The 23,051-nt window shown below is 34.3% G+C and overlaps 1 protein-coding gene across 2 annotated transcripts in view; it reads left to right on the top strand.

Annotated features, from left to right (window-relative positions):
• Window positions 1–23,051, top strand: part of ROBO1 (roundabout guidance receptor 1) — a 1,146,492-nt gene that overhangs the window by 993,555 nt on the left and 129,886 nt on the right. For both annotated transcript variants that reach the window (XM_041735102.1, XM_041735103.1), the window contains one exon: window positions 7,679–7,836. In XM_041735102.1, coding sequence (XP_041591036.1) covers window positions 7,679–7,836 — 158 coding nt within the window. The remainder of the gene's footprint in view (window positions 1–7,678; window positions 7,837–23,051) is intronic.

Below are 23,051 nucleotides of genomic sequence, written 5' to 3'. Positions count from 1 at the left end.
TCTTATTTTCCTCTCCATTTCATTCACAGAGTGGCTATAATGAATATTTAAATATGATAATTCCATCATGAGACAGCTCTGCTTAAAAGCCATTGAAGTGCTTCCCATGGGAATTGAAATAAAAGCTGATGCTTTATCGTGGCTGCTGTGTACAGCAAACCTGACCCCCATGTACCCTGCCAACCTCGTATTGCTCGCTGCCAAACTGCCCTACTACCCCAGGTCTCAGTCTTTTCAAGTTCATTTACTGTACCAAGATTTTTCTTCAACCTGTGTTATTTCTGCCTTCATTGCACTTCCCCAGCCTGAGTTTTACTCATTTTTTAGGCTTCACCTTAACTGTTATTTACTCACTGTTCTCTTACCTCCAATCTAAACGATATTCCTCATTAGTTTCTCACATGCCATCCTATCCTGTTTCTTCAAGGCATGAATTGCAATTACAGTTGCATATTTGTGTTGGTGTTTATTTGAATATTATCTGTTTATTCTCTAATATCTTGAGCACCATGAGTATAGGACTCCTGCCAATTTTTGTACTGTTTCATATAATGCCTAGCATTTCGTATATAATACCTATTGTAAACATTTACAGAATGCCTGCTATGTCTTGGGCATTGTTCTGGGCACTAGGTATATAGAGTGATAAAGACTATTCCCTGTTCTCTTGGAGCTGACATTTGAATACAAAGAGCCAGACAATGAATATATGAGCATATTCCCTTGATCAAGGACTCTCTCAGTGCCGGACACTAAACACAAAGTTGGAGTTTATCAAAGAAAGAACACATGCCTGTCTTGCCCCAATCAGGGTCCCATGGTTCAGATAGCCTCATTCTGTCTGTGTTTTTTTAACCCTGCCAAGCTATTCCTGAGTGTGACTTCGCTCTGGCACTTAGAGGCCTTCATCAATGGCATCCTTTGTCCTCCTTTGCATTTGTACTGGCAGCTGAGAAATTTGGCAATTCCTTGTGTAGTGACTAACAGTAATACCTCTTTGCAGATGTAATGCAGCATATAAATGGCAAATCCTGTACAAACACTAAATAATTAGTCTTCATAATAACTCTAACAAGACAGAGTGTAAAACTCTCTGTTTTGTATGGAAATAACTGAGTCATTGTGAATATACCTATCAAAATCACAACACAGTGGAAGGATGTGATGTGTGTTGTGATTCTGAGATTCTTGACTTCTAGGTTTTTTTCAACTGCTAAAATAAACACATCTATAAATGATACCATGTAAGTGCTGTTTTACAAATGCCATATTTTCTTCATTCATAATTTAATTTATAGTTGAGTATAAAGTATGTAAAATGCAAACATCTAGTAAGCTAGAACCTATGAGTTTAGCAACGTGACTTATTTTGGCAGTACATTTTTTTATGATACCCCCGATTCAAGTCTCCTGAATATTAGGTATTTAAATGTTCATCTGTATTGATGTATACCTTTCTCTAGAACACATTACTGATTCTAACTTCAATCTGGTGTGCTAAGCTTGCCTTCGCTTTGTCTTGATGACTTAATACCATAGTAATAAATGTTAGGGAATATCTTGTACTGTTGTTCATTCCTGAAGTGAAATGATTAAACCATGAGGCATGGACTGCAGATAGCCATGAGGGCTTTTCATAGAGAGAGTCATTATGGTGTGCATATTTCTGCAAAATAGGATTGTGGCTTAATCTTGGACTCAACCTGAAAGTTATTCTGTTAAGCGACCAGGAATGGGGTGCCTTCATTGCTGCATTTGCTGCAACCCAGAAGAACACAGAGGAATGTAACTGTCTTTACATAAGCTTGTTCTTCCATGTTATATAAACAGATAAAGTACTTAATTTTTTTATTCCAGTAATAGCTTCTTCTGTTCACTATGTTCTGTATTCATTGTTAGTTAAAGTTGCATGGTGTTTGAAATCCATCCATACTATATAACTTCTTCAGAACATATAATTTGTTTTAAAAAAATGTACTGTTTAAAAACAAATGTACTATTTCTTAGGATACAGCATAAGAGGTTTGTGAAATCTTCAAAAACTCCAGTAGTTAAGAAAATAAGTGCTTTTACCAGCATATTTTCTTCCAGGATCTTAACCAAAGTATAATTTAAGTTTTAAAAATAAAGCTGTGTGCTATAAAAAAAAACACAACTGGAAGATGACATAATTATTGAAGAGCAGTCATAGATATATTCAGTGCCAAATTTTAGAGTGAATATGTATCCTTTAGGAAACAGTTATGGCTAAATCCTGACTTTGTACAGAATATATGTTGGGGGCTTGCATCATTTAAAAAATCAAACTCCTTAGCTTTAGAAGATGATGGGATAAGGTGGATAATACCTCACAGGATATTATTTTACAGGTTATCATTTTAGTTTTCCTCTTCGACGGGTTATTTTTCTATAAATTTGTCCTTCTTATTGGAATGTTTTTAAAAGTTTGGAATTATTCTTTTAAGAAATGTTAAAGTGTTTTGGGGCACCTGGCTGGCCCAGTCGCAGGAGCACACAACTCTTGATCTCAGGGTTGTGAGTTCAAGTTCCACATTGGATGTAGAATTTACTTAAATTTTTTTTTTAAATAATAAGAAATGTTAAAGAGTCTTGAACACATTTGAACCTCAGATAACATTTTGTTCTTCTGGGTGATGCTGTGAGCTTACTAAGGAGGAACGCAAGTAGTTACAAAAGCCTTCATGATGTACTTTGTTATCTAGCTCCTAAAACATAGATCTTAATATAAAATAACTTGCAGTGAAACTCTATTTTGTTGCCATTTTCTGACAAGGTGAAGATTAATGTTGTCTCTTGACAGACATCAGCATTTACACAAACTTCACTGTAAGAAAAATACCAAAGTTGTAGTATAAGTGCCAGACACCAAGTAGGTGTTCAGTATATATATGTTAAATGGAAGAATGATACCTATTTTGACATTAGATAGCACTTACTTATTTCAGCATGTAGGTGGGCATTTAGATAGAGGACTAGAAGTATCATAAAAGGGAGTAATTTGTTATCTGCTCAGAATTAAAGATTAGGTAGGCGATAGGTAATTTTTAAAGCAATTAAGGTGGATAAATATAACAAGCATGCTGTGACTAAACATCTATATAGTTCTTGTCTTTGATAATACCCTTCCTTTTTTATTTTCCTCTGATATACCCTAATTTTCAAGGACTTTATTGATATATTAATTTATTTTCCCAGTTGACAGTTTACTACTATTTGCTGCAGGGTTTACTTGACAAAGTAGTATTTTAAGTAGAAAAGAAAATCATAGAACTGCATATTATTGTCTTCTCTTTTTTTCCAAGATATCTACTTCTAATTAACATGCTTATATTTAATTAAAACACTTATTGTACAGCTCTTTTAGTCATTTTGTTGTTGAAATAAAAGCAAATTACTGAGAAGAGTTAGCACAACATACTAATCTGAATGATGAGTTCTAATTCTCAACACACCACTGAAATTTTGAAGTGGCGTCTTCCAAACATGGAAAAATCTGAGAAAACACAAAAATGCAGGAAATATTCAGAGTCAGTTGACTGTCAGAAGAGAAATTTCTCATTCAACTTCTGTCCCAATAGAAAGAGGCTGAAATAGTAATTGTATCATAATATTTATGTAGTTAGAATTGGGAACATTGTGTTCAGATATGAGGAGATAGGTGGGCAAATTGATAGAGAAAAGGTCTTGGTGGATGAAGAGATCTGTGTTCTAGCACTGCTGCTAAATCTTTATAGATTACTTATTCTTAAAAGGAAACAAAAAATCCACATTGTCCTAGCCTTATTATAGGCACTAAGTAAGTGGGTAGTTGGTGTGGCTCCTTACATAGCAAATGTTCAATAAGTGCTGGCTATTGCTAGCATTGTTTCATTGCTCACATTATCATTGTTATTATTTATGTGACATGCTTCTCTCCTCTCTGATGAGCCTTAGATTATTTAATTTCTAAAAGAAAGAGTTTGGATCACCCATCTCTCAGACTCCTAACTGCACCAGGATTCTGTGATTCATGAAGCAGAAGGCATTGTAGTTCACAGATGTTCACCACATGATTAGGGAACCAAATTAATTTGAGGAGCACTTGAGCCTTACCAAAATTGGTTAGTCATGAGACTGCAGTACACGATGAACAATCACTGTCAGGCCCTCTGCAATAACAGGGTGGATTTGTTGGAAATATAATTGATGAGATAGGTAAATGACATTTGATAGTAAAATGTTGGCATGTTCAAAAAAAAGAAAAAAAAGCACTGCCTTGAAAATGGGGTATTTTTGTTTCCTTCTCGTCTCTTCCTAACAAATAACACAAGCTAGTGACTAAGTTTCCTGGGACTCAGTTGCCTCTCTTTAGGGGATGGATTAAATATTGTCAAAGACCAGTGCCTATTCTATAATTTTATGTCTTACTCAGTTCTAAAATTTCCCCTGGGGTCTTAGATGAGTATTATAAATATTAAACTGTCCATAATACTTGAAACAGTTTCTACTTAACATTTTTTTTTCTGTTGCCCTCTTTCCTCAACATTACTCAAATAGATTGCAAAGTCAATGCTAAATTTTAGAATCTTTTTCTGAAAACATATTTATCTATTTTGAGAATCATATTGAAATTGTATACTTTTCAGAAAGACCAATGATTGTATAGTTTTGTTTTGATTTAAAAGATATCTCTTAAAAAAAATAAATAAAAGATATCTCTTAGTCAACTATATTTTTAGACAAAAAAAAAAATAGTTCAAAGGAGATTCAAGATTCAGTGATTCAATGAAGCTTATAAGTTTTTGGTGGGGTTTTTTTCCCCCTAATTTAACAGAATGAAAAAGAGTGAAAAGCAGTTGAGTCAAATTCTGTGTCCCAACCTGTGAACATAAAACATTATATACATGTGGAAGAAATGTAATATTAGGATAAACAGTGGTTTGTTTAATAACTTTTAGGTGATATCTACTTGGATACATTATCTCTCTATATAACATATATATGTAATATATATGTAATTCATTCTTTTTCACATCCATATATAATCTTCTTTTCAAAAATTAGTTCCAGACTTTAGAATTTCATACTATTCATACTATCAAAAGTATGCATTTAGATTAATAACAATGTTAGAGAAGGAAATATTTTTTTTTAAGAAAAATGAACTGTGTTTGAGAATACTTATGGATACCATTGGCAGAAAAATCTGCCAAAATGCTGCCAATCATTTGAACTCAATTTTTAATTACTTAAATATGGTCATAAATTAAGCAAATTGGATTTTAACTAAAAGTGCACACCATTTTATAATAGGACATGTAATTTTTCCCCCAAAAGGAAGTGTTCAAGACGAGTATAAGGAAGAAAGTTGCTTTTATAGAAGAGAGAAAAAAAGTCTTCAATTCATAACTCTGCAGGGCTGCCTGTAGCCATAGGCAATACTAGGGTTTTATTTTTTACAGCTGCAAAAGTAATTGCATGAGCATTATCTAAGCAACAATCTTTAGTGGATTACATTTTGTTAGCTTTTCATTCTATACTGTAAAAACCCAAAAAACATAGAAAATGAAAAAAAAAAAAAACCAACCTTGATTTATCTGACTTAGACCTTTGATATTTCTGAAAGACATTTTATTTATTCATTGGTTTGAGATATGATCTCAATTTGTAAATAAGATATAATGTTACTAAGTTTGTTTTAAGCTCACAAGTAGAAAAAATTGTACAAATGGTTTATTTTTACTTGAAAAGTATTGTCCTTTTGCGTGTTTCAAGGGTGTTAAAACTTCAGAGGTATTATCTTAGATTAATAATGTAATCCAGTAAAGGTTCATTCTACCTTACCTTTGTTAAGGTCCATTCATTTGCTTTTTCTATAAACCTTATGTTTTATTTGTAGTACATTCTTAATACCTAATCATAACGTAAGTTTATAAAAACAAGTCTTCAAACCCTGTTGTTTTATGTTGTGGTTACAGTAAGTGCAGTTTTCAGTTCAACAAGGTTTACTTTTGTGTACGTGTATTTTATTAATAAATATTGTACAGTATTAAAGTTAGAATTATAACAGTGTGGTGTAATTGATTTTTCTTTTTCCTTTTACCATTCTTGCCTTAAGAGGACTACATCTTCCCTTTGAAGTCTTATTTTCCAAGTGTTAACATAGTCATGTTGTGCCCAAATTGTCTCAATATGCAGATAAAAAAACAATTTTGTTTGAGTGGTTGTTAAAACTTACCCAGATGTGTACACATACTTAGCTGGAGTAGAAGAAAGAAAAGTAGACAATTAAAAGAGAAAAATACAGAATTTTGTAAGCCTGTACATTTGTTTGAGGTTTTGAAACCAAAATATAAGCGTGGCTTTTGAAATAATAGTTTGAGGATAAGTTTTTTACAGTGTAGTACTTCATCCATGGAAATATTTCTAAATGTCATTGGAATGGAAGGACACCATTCCGGTACAAAATTGTACCAAACTCTGAATTCAATGGATTTTAAATGATAAGTAACATTTATCACTTCAAATCTATGCACTTAACATATCAATGAACATTCTAAGTACCATCTAAAATAAGATTATGGAAATTGTTTGCATTAATTATGCACTGGGAGAAAATGGAGTGGGAGAAAGATAATGTTTTTAGGTTTTGTGTTGAAGTATGTATCTCCATGTCTGCTTTGTAAATGTGGAAAGGGAGACTATGTTCCAGTAAACAGTGTAGCTGTGATTTAAGACTGATGCCAAAGATTTCATGATTTCTTGATGTTTACAAGAAACAGAGGGCAATTTTTCTGTATGAGCCATTTTTGAAATACAAATATGGCTAATTTTCCACATTTTATTCCAATAGTTACAAAGTGAATGATACTACTTGTTTTATAGTATGTTAATATCCAGTTGAGATCACTGTAATAAACTTTTCCTCCTCTAAAATACAAAGTTAATAACATAAATACTATTGATAATATCTCTCACTCTGATGAGGTTTGAGGATTCAAATAATATTTATCATACAATAACTAAAAACACGGAATATAGAAGATGCAAAGTGACATGGTCGGTAGCAGTGCTCTTTTCATCCTTGGGCTCCTTCTCACATTTGCTTCACTCAGTGATAAGGGAATAAGACAGTATTTTGAACGTAGTCATTTTGCAAATATGTCTAATGTTTCTATAATAAGCATTTTTAAATTGTAATGATTATATTCTTTTATACACTAATATTAAATATCTTTAAAATAACTCTCAAATGAGTGCACATCTGGAAGTCTTTTTTGTTTTGTATGTGTATGTAATTCACTTACTAATAGAAAGCATCATCCCAATGTGTCATATAAGTAAAAGGAGGTTTCAGTTTTATTCTTTAGCACATGGATGGCAAACTGTGGGCAGGAGGCAGAGAAGAAATACCAAACACTAATCGTGAGAGCATGAAATAGCAAAATACACTTGTCCACTGACCATCGAGAATATCAAATTATCCCTGTTGTGTATGCATAAGGCCAGACATCTTTATTAAGTTGCATATGTCTCTAAGTAGATATAGATTCTCCAAGATATACTGAGATGGGTATTACTAATAGTTTATTATAATAAATGTCTTTTTTGCTCGAGTTCAGAGATAAGGGCTATATATTTAACAATTGAGTATAATGATTTAATCTTGTTCCTGCAGTACTACGGGATGACTTCAGACAAAATCCTTCTGATGTCATGGTGGCAGTGGGGGAACCTGCTGTGATGGAATGCCAACCCCCACGAGGCCATCCTGAACCCACCATTTCGTGGAAGAAAGATGGCTCTCCACTGGATGATAAAGATGAAAGAATAACTGTGAGTATTCAATTCAGTAGTGGGGAGTATAGATCTAACTATCTTCACCAAAGAAAAGAGAGAAAGGTGTGAAGTTGTATTTTTTTTTTTATAAAGGGTTGCAATTATCTCCCATTTTCACTTCTTTTAGAATAAACATATTTCCATTTTCCCTGTGTTGACATGAAAATGAGTGTGGAAAATGTATATTACTTAGTTTGGATATTAGTAAGAGAAAACTATAACTTCTACTTTAATGTCTTAGACTTAACACTTTTACGTATGATTTAGTTGTTATTATAATTCAAGGCATATCACATCTCCATATGCTACAGTAAAAATTGTTAAAAATTTGGTAATATAGTATGTTTCAGAAGGCCTCCTAAGTCACTTCAGGTTTGTTGTTTTTTTTTTTTTAATCTCTTTCTCCTTTTCAAATAGCTTGTGTATTCTGTAGAATTTATTATTTTTTTCTGAAAACTAAAATCTCATTCTGAGTGATGGGTAATAATGGATTTATCTTATTCCAAATAAAACCCTGTGACTAGATTATTAGATTTCAAATTCCTGCTATGATACAAGTAGAGAAGTCCACTCTCTGGACTAACAATGCATTTTCTTCTTGACATCAGTGAGTCTATATGACTTCTTTGCTTTTTCTTGGCTTTCTTCTATCTTGCAAGGTATTTACTAAAGTAGCAAAATAACTGAACTCTCATTGATTCTGTGGTTGTACAGGACTGCCCTTTACCAGCTTCTTTATTTTGCACATACGCTCTGTCCTTTACAAATTCATTGGCCAAGATTTAGAGATACTCAGGAGAATGTGTTTAAGGAAGAGTCACAGCTAAACATGTAGAAAAACAAAGTTATAACCAGACTATATAACTTTAATAAATGTTTGCTCTGTTTCTGAACAACCTGTTAGCAAATTAGCATCAGGATTAAATAGTGAAAAAGAAAATTGAGAAGGTTATGGAAGACAGATTTTAGGGACCTTGAAGAAAAATACCAAGCATTTTCCCTGCAGTGATCTGAATTACAATGAGTCTTTCAAAGGATTTTTAGAATCCTAGCAGTTGAGGTAAGAATAACCCAGCTTATATTTTTAGGAGGTGCGGGAAAGTCACATGGCAAAGTGAACTATGTGGGAAACACTGGTTTGGGGAGGTGAAGTCAAGAGCAAGCACAGGGGCATAGAGACTATGGGAACAAATGCTTCTTTTATTGGTGATGACAGATTCCTTCTAGATTTATGTACAATTAAGATAATATCTTTGCCTTAAAAACATTTTAAGTCACCTAATGACCACTATCTGTAATTTCCATTTCCCTGCCTGAATGACTCAAACACATTGAAACCATTATTACACATTTTCTCCTTCAGATCTTTCCTGATTAATTACCTATGTATGTTTAATACAAATTAATGCTAAGCTTCTCAGCATTGGAGATGTAGCGTTAAGCAGAAATCCGTGAGTGCCCTTCTGAAGTTTATACTCTGTGAGTGAGTATACAGATAAAACCAAAATAGGTAGTATGCTGAACTATAATCAGTCCTATAGAAAATACTAAAGAGGTAGACAGATTAATTAAGGTGGGGGTAGGGTTTCAGTTTTAAACAGGAAGACCAGAGAATGCTTCTCATAAAGACCTGAAAACATTAAAGGAGAAGAATACACAAGTATCTAGAAAAGTAGGCAGACGAAAACAGTAAGTTTAAAGACCCTAAACATGGGGCCTACCAAACACATTTTTTTTTCACATTTTTTTTTAAAAGAGCAAAGTGGTCAGTGAGGGTTGAGCAGAGGGGAGATTGGTAGGAGATAATATTGGAGGAACAAGTAGCCAGACTGTAGGACCTTATAGATCTTGTAAATAGTTTGGCTTTTCCCCTTGAGTGAAGTGGAAAGCATCAGAGTTTTCTCAGCAGAATCCTCTGCTGTCTTGAGAACACACTGAAGGATTATAATGATTAAACTAAGACACTAGTTGGGAGCTTTTGCAATAATCTAGGCAAGATGGAAATGGTGGTTTGGATCAGTCTGCTAGGAGGGGAAGTAGTGAGGAGTGGTTAAATCCCTGGATCCACTGTGAAGCAATAGCCAACAGAATTTGCTAACAGACTGGATGTGGCTTGGAGAGAGAGAGAGAGAATGAGAGAAGAGTCAAAGCCTACCTTAATTGATTGGTCTGAGTAGTTGAAAATATTGAGATGCCCCTGATTTTAGAAAGAGAAGATTTGGGGTTGAAAGTATCAGCTCAGTTTTGGACATTGTAATTTTGAAATTCTTATTAGATATCCAAGTATAAATGTCAAATAGGCAGTTTGAAATATGAGTCAGAAATTCAGAGTTGAGGTTGAGGCTGGAGAAAAAATTGAGTTGTGGTAGACATAGCAAGTACTCATTACTATGCAAGCCTCCCCTCCTTCTGGGCAGATGAAAAGACTCTGCTTCCCAATTTTCTTGCTGTTGGGAGGGCCAATCTGACTGGTTCAGCTTCATGGGCTGTGAGTGGAAATTAAATAAATTGAATACTAGTGAGTGAGCCTCCAGCACTTTCTTTCTTTGCCATGTGGCAACCAAAAGAGGACACATGTTCCAAGTAGTGCAGCTACAACACAGACACTCAAAGAGCCTGGGTCCCTGAGTTATGGGTACCAAAACTTTCCACCCCACACCTCTGTCTTTCCATGATGAACATCAAATGAGTGAGAAATCTTTGTTGTGTTACGTCATGGAGCATTTCTTACCACAGACTAATGTGTCTTATCCTGATGAGTATGGGAATCATCATCATGCACATATATTCTAAAAACAGAAGACTGAAGTCACCAAGGGAGTGATTATATGCAGAAAGGAAAAGAGGTCCATCTTTTAGCCCTCAGGGAGAAGTGGCAGAAAGTGCAGTGGAGACTGAGAATGAGCCGTGGAAAAGGAAGGAGAGCAGAGAGCAGCCGAGCAAAGATAGTGTTTTAAGGAGGTGGCAAAGACTGAGTCAGTTGCAGCTGGTTCATCACATAATAGAAGGACTGAGAATTGACCATTAGATTAAACAACCTGGTGGTCACTCATTGATGACCTTCATAAGAGCAGTGTCAGTGGAAAAGAGGGGTTGAAACCTCATTGAACTGGTTCAGGAGAGATTGGAAAGATAGAAATCAGACACAGAGCATCAACAATTCTTTTTATAGTATATCTAATGTAGAAGATAATAAAGGTGATTGTAGCCTCATATTTTGAAAGTTCAGACTTAACTCTTAATACATGTGTATCTATGCTTTTTCCATGATATTAACGGTTTAGAACTGCTATGGCAAATTGGATTTTTTATAAATCCTCAGAACTTCCTATTGTATCACATATTGAATTTGAAGAGATGTCATGGTTTATGCCAAAATGTTTAATTTATTATTGGGTCTTCATTTATCCTTTGCTGTGCAGGGGATGATGTCTTGTCAATTCAGGGCACCGGTTCCCCTAAATATTAGTACTTTCAAATCAATATAAGAACAACCTCTGATCAGGAATCAAGCAATTTAAAGTTGCAATAACCTATGACTATGAAAAAATGCCAAGATGTTAATGTATAAATAATCTTAAAATCAGTTAAAGGAAAAAAAAAACAGTTAAAGGCCGCCAAAATGATGATCCACGATAGTGTTCCATATGCTAGAAAATGGTAACATCTGAAACTTACTATTTCTAAGACCATCTGTGTGTTTTGGATAAATTATGACTGTTAAACTGATAAAACACTTAGAGGTAAAAAACATACTTATACATGCAGGGAGATGAATAGATTAAAATCAGCAGTTTGGGTTCAGAATTACTGTTCTTGTTTAGATCATAATTGTTTTTGTTTTCCTTTAGGCGAGACTAAAATTGAGTAATGAAAACAAAAATTTAAAACAGAAACAGAATGTCTACTGTCTTTAACAATTCTCTTTTTTCCCCGCAAATTGAAAGTAGATTCTTAAGAGATATTGGGTATTAGACATTTTATGTGATTCTTCTTTCCTAAGCTTGTTTTCAAATAATTGTTTTCATTTCTGTTGTTACTGTATTTTGCCAAATGTGTTGAGTACAGATGAACAGGAGATTAAAGCACATAATATCTTTATGAAAGGCAAGAAAGATTGCACAGTTATTGCTACAGTTTTGGTCATAGGAATTTCTAGAGTTCTTTAATGTGGTGGCTTTCTTTGTTGAAAATGTAAAGTATGACTCTCCCAGCTGTGAGAACAAAGACACACCCTTCAAAAAAAAGGGCAAATATGTAATTGAATTGTAGCTGCACCTGTATTTTTGATGTTAAGTCATTTCTTTTTTACATTGACCTGGATTCTGAGCCAAATTTCAGATCTATAATGATTATAAACCAGCAATATATAAATAGCATTTTCTTATTTTCCTACCTGACAGGAGAATCTTTTAGAACTCTTTTGGCACTTATTTCTTAGAATAATTTGAAGGAAGACTTAGATGATGTTTAGTCTTTCTTCCTTTCTTCCATTTTTTTTTCTAGACATGGGTATTTAGAGTTAGAAATGGAAGTAGTATAACTGGCAGACTGGATTAAATAGATTTACCTCATATGCCTGGAGAATTAGTCATAATCATTATAATTAATAAATGAAATTTTCTCATAGAGATGAATCAGAGGACCAAAACTTTTTTTTGGTAATGTACAACATTTGGATATACCTTATAAAAAATGATATATTTATTTTATCTCATCACATTTCAGAAATATTGTGCTTAAATTCAAGATGATTTTGTAAAGTGAAAAATGTATAATGCTAAAATTAGGTAAAAAAAAGTATTGAGCACTTTGCATGCCCCAGATACTCCACATTATCTCATTTAATTCCCTTGAAAACTCCATGAAAAGCATTTTTTTTCCCTTATGGCACACTTATACTTGCTAATTAGTCTCCTAGAGAAGATGATTGTGATGACAATGAAAATGATAGTAAACATTTACTATAGCACTTGCTATGTACCAGGTCCTGTTCTAGGTACTTTATATGTGTTGACCCATTTAATCTTGACAACAACCTTGTCAGATAAATACTAAAATTTCACTAATATAGCAATTAACTCTGAATTGGCTGGGGGATAATTATGTGAGGGTCTGTCTTTTGCTCACTAAACATTTTCTATTAGGATCCTATAGGTTTTGCTACATATATAATGACTTTCACTTGCAATCAATGTAAATTTCAACTAAAATGACAGTAACCTTTAATTTCTGCAGTAAAATATTACCTTTAGGGCACATCTGGCTGGCCTAGTCAGAAGATCATGCAACTGTTGATCTCAAGGTTATGAGTTCAAGCCCCGCATTGGGAGTAGAGATTACTTAAAATAAAATCTTTGTAAACATGAAATAAAATATTATCTTCATGTTTATAATGGTCTGGGGAGATAGTTCACACAGTGAAGGTTATGGTGGCCTCAAAACTAGGATTGGTACATTTAAGAATTGGTCTAGGTGCACCTGGGTGTCTCAGTTGGTTAAGCAGCCAACTCTTGATTTCAGCTCAGGTCATGATGTCAAGGTTGTGGGATCAACCACTGCGTTGGGCTCAGCACTCAGTGTGGAGTCAGCTTGAGATCTCTCTCTCTCTCTCTCTCTCTCTCTCCTTCTGCCCCTCCCCCTTCCTGGCACATACTCTCTCTTCTAGCTCTGGAAACCCTACCTCAAAAGGTAAGAGGACGATAAATAACTTCACCATTTGACATTTAGAGAAAGAAGGATTTATGTTAAAAAAGATATTTTAAATTAGTGAATTATTCACCTAATGGTGTTTTATAATTATCCAAATTGTGGATTAGCCAGGTTCAAATATAATTAGCTATACAAGTTTCAAAACTTTTTTTTTTTTTTTTTTTTTAATTTTTATTTATTTATGATAGTCATACAGAGAGAGAGAGAGAGAGAGAGGCAGAGACACAGGCAGAGGGAGAAGCAGGCTCCATGCACCGGGAGCCCGATGTGGGATTCGATCCCGGGTCTCCAGGATCGCGCCCTGGGCCAAAGGCAGGCGCCAAACCGCTGCGCCACCCAGGGATCCCAAGTTTCAAAACTTATTGCTGAAAAATGAATAAGAAATGTAGTTAAAGCAAATATTGCTGATGTTGTGAGTTGGCAATTTTGTATAGATACAATAAAATATAATAAAAACTAATACTGCAGCAGTAAAGTATAAACTGTGAGATCTACCTGGACTCAATTTTGAAATATCAGAGTTAGTTTCTTCATAGTAACCTTTGAATGTCATTTATCCTGAATGGTTGCATTTTACTAGTTAAGAGAAAAGCTTAAAAAACATTCATCTTTTCATGTTTGAAATTCTTAGCTTTTGAGCTAAACTTTACTAATGAATAAAACATGCTTTTTCCATTCTCTTTGTATGTGGCTTTGTGACATAAACATTTTTAAATCACTTGTGTTATTCTTTGAGATAGACTGTACCTTGAATTTTTAATTTTTCTTCCCATTTTATATGCTATAGTAGTATGCTAGAAATATTTTATATATCTTAAAAATTTTTTACTTAATTGAAAAAAATTTAGATGATGGGGAAATAGTTTAATTATAAATTATTTATTTCCATTAAAGCCTCAGTCAGACTGGAAACCATTTAATTGTCAATTTCATCTACTTATCACATAACTATAGTAAGATTTTTTTCATTCTCCTTTGAAAAAAGTAGAAAAAAATTATTGCATCAGTGCATTTTACATGATAAGCAAGTGTATTAACTTTTTTTTAAGGTGACTTAGATGGGATGGCCAGCCACACTGGCTTGCTGGGGACTATCCTGGTATTTGCATTAAAAATCCCTAGTCCTGGGAAAACCAGGACAGGTGGTCACCCTAAGCCTAGATTGTAGGGAATTGATTTATATATGAATGAAAAATTGCATTCATGCAAGGTAAGTAAAAAATGATTAAAATGTAAATAGATCAGTCTTCCTGTATCATTTCTTTCATAAACCAGTTAAGGATTTGAAAATAGGAATGAAGAGACAAAGTCAGTTATACATTCCCATTCCCATGCTGGAGAGGTACAGTTGTTAGAATGCAGTATGTCATCAGTTCTTTTTCTAGTCCTTTTCTGCTTCCTGTGTGTCTTTGTAGGTTTCTTTGATTTCCCTCGTTGGTGTGATATTTTGGTGAAAAGCAGCTGACTCACATCCCATCCAAATCCCCAGTGTCCTTCAGATCCTTCACAATTTTGGCATTCAGCCTCTCCTTGCCAATTACTTCCTTTCCCCCCAATTCCCACATGTCTCCTTCCTAAGCCATCTGCTCCTCCTCCCTTCCTCCGATTAGTGCTTTCCTCTTCCGATTTCTTTTATTGTTCAATGTCTGCTGCTTCCTTTTTCCCTCTCTTCCCCTAGAGGAAATCAGCATACTTAATGTAGCTGATGTCATTGGGCCTCTTTTCCCTGAGAAGTTAAATTTGTGTTTCTGCAAAATAAATATGTAGTTCTGTTGTATGGAGATCAGAGGAAACTGCTAGAGTCAACCAGATTTTTTTTCTTGTTCATCTTAGAGAGTCATACATATTACATATTTTATATTTTTTTAAATACAAGAAGTTTATTAATGATTTAAATCTGAGTTAAGTCAGCATAAATCTATGATATGAATCATGGTACTAAAAATGAAGAAATGAGTTAAGAAAATAAATTTATGTGTACTATCCTGCTCTCTTAATTGTCACATTTAATAGTTGAAACACAGCAGATTAATAGACTAAAACATGGCCTTTGGTATTATAAGACCATATTATAACTTTGGGTTTCAACACATAAATACACGATCTTAAGGACATTTGATCTCTATAAATGTCATTGTTACCACCTGTGACATGAATTGTCTCTTAATACCCATGTTGGTTCAGTGGTGGTGTTGTGGAAATCCAGCGAGGCAATGCATGTTAAATGTCATTATAAGTGGTGACACACTCTCTCTGTATATATAAGTAATGGATGTTCTAGTTATTACTGTTGTTGGTATATCTGCCTGAACTCTGGATATATTTAATTACCAAAAACTCCATAGAAAATGAAAATCAGGAACTGTTTGTGTCATAGCAGTTTTATCTTTTTTTGAATAAAAAAACAAAAAATATAAATATATATGAAAAGAGATCTAGCATTTATTTGTCTCATCTAAATTTCTATGTATATCTGATTCAACTCTGTGAGGAAATTTCATTTTCTACAGAACCACCAAGAGCATTCAGTTTAGGTGAATACTATGAATAAAGTATTTAGACTAATACTGATACTAAGAAACAAATTTGAGTCCTCTGTACATCTTTATTGTGAAATACAGTGATCAACAGGGAATTTCACAAGAGAGTTTAAGGCCTAAAGCCCTAAGACATTCACTGTGTGAAACAAATTGACTTTTCTTCCATCCATGTAGTTATGTACAATTCTTCGGGGAATTGAGAAATGCTGTGATTCAAATGGGGATGCCAGTTGAGCAAGACTGGTTTATCTTCCCAAGGAACATCCTGAATCTTTCCTGAAACTTGTAATTCCACTTAAATAGTTAAACATATATTCATGTTTGGACACTGAAACTAGAAAAAGGAAAGCCACGTGGTCCAGACCCACTTGTAAAGTCTAAATACTCTTATGAAAGAATGATAATAAATGAAGACATTCTCAGTTCTAGCATACAAAGTAGTTTCGACGACAGTATAATTAAAAACATAATTCTGGTGAGCATTTAGTTATTGCTCTAGTTTTATAACTATATATGTTAGAGATATATTTAAAAGCTTGGATATCTGGACACCTGGTGGGTCAGTGATTGAGAATCTGCCTTTGGCTCAGGTCGTGATCCCAGGGACCCAGGATCAAGTCCCACATCGGGCTTCCCACAAGAAGCCTGCTTCTCCCTCTGCCTATGTCTCTGCCTCCCTCTCAGTGTCTCTCATGAATAAAAAAATAAATTAAAAAAAGAAAAGCTTGGATATTAAGGGCTTGAAGGGACAGATTATGAGAGTCTTTGCATATGCTGTTCCTTCTACCTGGAATGTCCTGATCCTCCTTGTCTAACTCACTCATTTTTCAGATTCCAACATAAAGGCAACTTCTAAGACGAGGTGTCTGCAAAACCTCACTCTGCACATCCACACTAGATTTATCTCCCTGCTCTCCTGACCTTTGCCTTTTACTAAGTACTTTTCTTTTAATCTGTTAGAAATCATTATTTATAAATTACTCCTCTAAGATACGTAAGATACTTGAGAGCCAGCTATATTCCCTAGGTCTGTCTTACGGTAGGAGCTCAGTATATATTTTTTTTTGGAAAATATTAAATGAAGGAAGTATAAATCAGAATAGTGTTTTCTAGTATACCTAGAACTGAAAAGTTGCCCATTTGAACATAAACCTAATTTATGTGCCTACATACTTTATATATTTATTTTCTTATTTCCCTATACAATGGAAAGGAGGTATCATCCACAATTTCTTTTGTCTAAAGCATGGTTTTCATTAGCTTTACAGCATGCAAAGGAAGATATACTGTACAAGTTAGTTCTGGAAGTAAATATATTTCTTTAAGTGGACTTACAGATACAAGATTTTACAGATGAAGCTGACTTGAGAGATTGTGAATAGGCAAACTCCTTTATTTTTAAGAAGAAATGGGAGGCCAGGGGGTTTGATTTGTCCCAAGTCACTTAATGAGTCTGTGTTGCAAGTCAGGAGGAGAGCCAGAACTCTCAACACCAGATTTCTTCCTGTTCTGATTTTTCTCATGACAGACTAGACCTGACCAGTTCTTCTAAAACTACACTTATATTTGACTAAGACAACTCCTAGCACAAAATCCACAGATAAAGTGTTTTACTGGGTTCATTTCCTACAATTTTGCCACTTGTTTTGCATCCCAAATTTAGTATTCCCTATCTTAGTAAGTAGAGAAAGTAGTATTTTCAATATATAGGGTTTAACAACATCCTCTGCTTATTTATCCATTGAGCACAAACATGCCTTGTGTCAACTTGATTAATAATTCTGAACATGTTTTGGCTTTTTCAAGCATGTTATTAAGAATGTATCCAAGTTTATCTTAAGTGATTACAGTTGCCTCTGAATCTCATTCAAAAAATTAAAAATGACAACAATTTAAATAGTAGATTAAGCCTAATTTATGGCCATCTTGGATATACGCTGCTGTGGTCTCTTCTATCAGAATCTACTTTTTAAATTTTTTTTTAATTTAATTTAATTTAAAGTAGGCTCCACACCCAATGTGGTGCTTGAACTCACAACCTAGAGATTAAAAGTCGCATGCTTTACCAACTGAGCCAGCAGGTGCCCCCTGAAACTCCTTTTTGAAGCTGCACTAACAGCTAGATCTTGGCTAAGTCCTTTAATTATTGACAAGATATTAATATATTCTCTGATTATTAGGATTATTATGTGAATCAATGAAAGTATTTTGAGGACTATCAATGATAACCTCATTGTAAGGTGTTATTTTAAGTACTTCTGTCTTGATTCTCCATTAGTGTTCAGTAATGTTTCACTATTGATGATTTGGAGAGATAAGAGAGTAGTGGATTTTTAACTTCAGAATGAAAAAGAACACTTTTGGATTAGATATTTAATGGACAAAACAAAACACAACAACAACAACAACAAAAACACTAAACAGTGAAATACCCTGTTTTGATCAATTTTTAAGAGTCGCCTTCTAGGGCGGCCCAGGTGGTTCAGGAGTTTAGCACTGCCTTCGGCCCAGGGCGTGATCCTGGAGACCCGGGATCGAGTCCCACATCAGGCTCCCTGCATGGAGCCTGTTTCTCCCTCTGCCTGTGTCTCTGCCTCTCTCTCTCTGTGTCTCTCATGAATGAATAAATAAAATCTTAAAAAAAAAAAAAAAAAGAGAGTTGCCTTCTATATGGCATTTCCCTTAAGGGGCTCTACAGTCTGTAGTCTGCTTGTCCATTTTTGTCTAGGTCTCTCAAGACACCTTGTTGTAATTCCTAATAAAGTCCTCATATGTACGTGTAAACTCATTCAAGTATCACAGAGAGTTTCCAAGAGGTTTAGATGCAGAGTTAATGCAACAGAGGCTAAAGATTGCCACATAATGTATTTTCTACTTCAACAAATAATCTTTGGTTCAGGAAACAAGAAATAATACATTATAAAGTTTTCAACTTTCTTCTAAGTGATGTAACGAATGTCCCTATGAGTTTAAGTCCTAACATATGTGAAAAATCAGAATAATCTTGATTATACAATGGCCTTATACAATGTTGATGTTTTATCCTGTTTTGCGTTGCATGCTGTTTGTCAGTACTCTTTTAAATCTCTTGAGATGATTCTGGCCTTCTGATTTTTTTTCCAAACAGGTTTCCTTAAAAACAGTTTTCAATGTTTTTCCCAAATCTAATCCCACCCAAATGTAAGTTTAAGCCAAAGCAATATTAGAAGACATAGTGGAGTACCCTGCAGTCTGCCCAAGCCACCTTCCATTTGGACATCTGCCAACTCCTGAAATTCGCTGGGCTATAACCTGATGTGGATATATGCTGCTGTTTAGCATCCATGACCCTCCAGTCAGAGTAGACCTTCTAGAAAGTAGTGGCTCAGACATTTGAGTAATCAGCTAAAGGAAAGCTGTACCTCATAATTCAAAGTAATTATCAATACAGTATACTAACCAGAAGTATTATAACTTTAGGAAATGAACACACATGGTCAGATGACAAAGCCCATAATAAGAATTTCAGATTAGTTGGGTATACTAATAGAGAAAGCAGACTTACAAATGTTGCCTCCCCTGCCTGCCTCCACCCCCCCCCCCAAAAAAAATACATGCTCACTCAAGCAGCTGTGTTTCTTCATTTTCCAAGACTTTGATATATTTGATCAGGCCATTACATTTATCTAGAATAGCCAAGGACTAGTGAAATTTTACTACTGTCTGGGAGCAGTTTGTTTAATTATGGGTTAAAGTAGTTTGCCAAATTAAAGGTATAATTTTTTGTGGCTTCAAGAATGGTGCTCTAACCAGTTTGTTTTATATTTGATGTTCTATTAATCACAGATGAAATGCTTCTCTAAAGATAGAGTTTTAAAATTTATCTTAAAGCATTGCTTGTAAATCTTACTCATAATTTGGAAAACATTTTAAATAATAGCGAAATACATTTTGGTAAATTCTTCGTTTTAAAAAAAAAACGTTGACTTTTCTTTTTTTTTTTTTTTTTAACGTTGACTTTTCTAATTGCTTCTAATTTTTGTGTTCGCTCACGATGACCCAGACTTGACTTGTTTTCTGTTTACTATAGGCAGAATGAATTGTAATCTTAAAAAGCAAAGTAGTAGATTGAGCAGTGTACTTGATTGCACAAGGCATTTTTTCCATGTTTTAACATGATCCAAGATGGAGAAATCAAAGAAATTACTTTAAGCCTTTAAGTTTTAAATTATTTTTAATCTGATCACTTTAAAGGGGGTTGGGATTTCTTTTTCATTATTTGTAATTGGCTAAGACTGACTCTATTTCTCAGTCTTGTTCATATTACCTCTTTTGATAAGGATGCTCTCTCAAAGAATAATTTGAAATCTTATGCTGAGGCTGATGTCTAAACTAATGCTGATTTTGCATTTCTTTTGTTCAAAGGATAGGAGCTTTAAAAGCACTAATATTCTCTTAGTAACATCTGACCACTTCAGTTTTTATCTCTTTAAACCCAAAGCATTTGATAATATGATAAATAGTACACTTGTAAAATAATCTGGTGTGCATTAACAAAATTACTAACAGATGGCACAGGTTTTCTCTTCTTAAATCGTACAAATCTAGGTGATCATGAAGCTTTAAAGGCTGATCACAGCAGAAACAAGCTCATGTTTAAGTCACCTTTAAGAGCATCATCTCATATGGTAAAATTTCAAAAGCAGTTGAACTCAATATGGGTAAAACTAGTTGAAAATAATGAAAATTTGTTTCCTTGAGTGGATAATATGTAATTCGCTCAGGAGTCCATCATTTCATATTTCTTTGCCTTTTAACATTCATGGTGTCACTCTTTTTTCACCTAGACATATTACATCACCATATTGCCCCATGCATCATGCTAATAAAAGATCATGTCAGATTTTCTCATCTTTATTAGGAAGCTTATAAATATTCTGTTTAAATTATAAACATGCCATGATAGTAAGTGCTTGTTTATATGGAGAAAGAGCCATTCCTCTGTGTAGGAACTAGTATAAAATATTTACCTAACTACACTTTACTTGCAAAGAACACCTACATATGTCAAGTGTAAACATGCACATTTTCCCCACTGGCATCCAGATGGATTATGGACAATTAGGGTGCATACCCAGTTCAGTCAGATTTAAATATGGAGTCAGATGGAAGGAAGACTGTCAGTCTAACACACTCAGGCAGGTCAACCACTAGCACCTATTTCTTTGCCACGCCATTGAGTCTTGGGATCTATACATTTGCAAGATATTGCTAATTTATACTTTGTGGCATGGGATGCAAAGAAAATATAAGCTTTATTTTGTATCTGTGGAGAATGAGCTCCAATCTACTTACTAAATGATGTAGAGCAAGTTTCTGATATTCTCTGAGCCTGAAGTTTTCTCATCTCCAAATAGCAAAGTATACTTCCCTTTGTGAGACTGTTGTAAAAATCAAGGATAGTGAATCCAACAATGTCATGTATGTAGCATGTGTTGATACATCATGATTTTCACTGCTTACAACAATAATAATCCAGATCGCTGTTTAAGTATATTCATACATTTATGAAATGTACCACAGATTTCACTGATAAAATTTTCATGTGCCTTTGGAGAAAATCATCAAAGGCATTTTACACTTAGGACTTAATTTTTATTAGGAGTTAGGTTTTTGCTTTTTTTTTTTTTTTTTTTTTTTAGGGGAAGCATAGAGAGAGGGAAAGAAAAAATCTTACTTAAGCAGGCTCCAGGAATCCCTGGGTGGCTCAGTAGTTGAGCATCTGCCTTTGGCCCAGGGCGTGATTCTGGAGACCCGGGATCGAGTCCCACATCAGGCTCCCTGCAGGGAGCCTGCTTCTCCCTCTGCCTGTGTCTCTGCCTCTCTCTCTCTCTGTGTCTCGCATGAATAAATAAATTAAAAAAAAAAAAAAAGGCAGTCTCCATGCCCAGGGTGGAGTCCATTGTAGGGCTCTATTGCACAATCCTGAGATCATGACCTGAGCCGAAATCAAGAGTCAAACACACAACTGATTGAGCCATCCAGGGGTCCCTAGATTTTTGCAGTTGCTAAGTCCTTTAAAACTTCTTTGAATCATCAGCAATGTTAAATTTATCTATTCCCTTGATATTAAGTCATTAGATTTTGAATTTGCCCTCTGCAGGGCAATATAAAATAATGTACTTATAACTTAAATTCAAATATCAAGGCTTTTCCGAAGTGATGAATGAAATCAAGAAATTCTATGTATCTGATTTTTTAGAGCTTGAAAAATCTGATACTGTCTTTTATGTCGGTGTTGTGCTACATACTAGAAATATGATCAATTCTTTACCATTAGAATTTATATTTCATGTGGAAGAAAGGCAAGAAACATGGGATCAAGTTTGTTGTTGTTGTTGTTGTTGTTGTTTGACTTTATCTTGTTCCTTAATCTTCCCACTGGCTGACATCACTTCCACCAGAACCTTTCCTACCATTTAATTCTGGAACCTCCTATTTGGGTTTATATGGACACAATCTAGAACTTACAAAATTCTGAATTTCAACTGAAAGTTCAAATACTTAGACACTTAGGGTTAAGAACAGTTCAGAACACTGAGATCATTAACACCATTAATACTTTTTGCACTACATTTTCTGTTCAGTATGCTTTTGTCTTAAACAGAGAACTGAACTATTTTAACTGAGAAAGATTGTCCTAAACAAATACCAGTCCTCTTTAATTTTTCACAGATAACTGTAGAAATATAAAGGGTAAGAATACATTTGTTTTTATTTCTTATTTATCCATGACTTAATCACTAGTTCTCAGGAAATAGTAAGAAATGTGTGTGGATAATTCTGAGGTTATGTAAACCATTGAGAAGAGTTCTTATAAGTCCTAGCTCAAACCTTTTTGCTCAAGATTTAATGTCTTTCTCATATGTGCAAATTACCCTACTTGCTTTCATAGATAGTACTTAGATATATTTTCATTTG

The sequence above is a fragment of the Vulpes lagopus genome, chromosome 20, assembly GCF_018345385.1.
Source record: "Vulpes lagopus strain Blue_001 chromosome 20, ASM1834538v1, whole genome shotgun sequence".
NCBI classification, from domain to species: domain Eukaryota; kingdom Metazoa; phylum Chordata; class Mammalia; order Carnivora; family Canidae; genus Vulpes; species Vulpes lagopus.
This window is presented reverse-complemented; position numbering and strand designations above follow the sequence as displayed.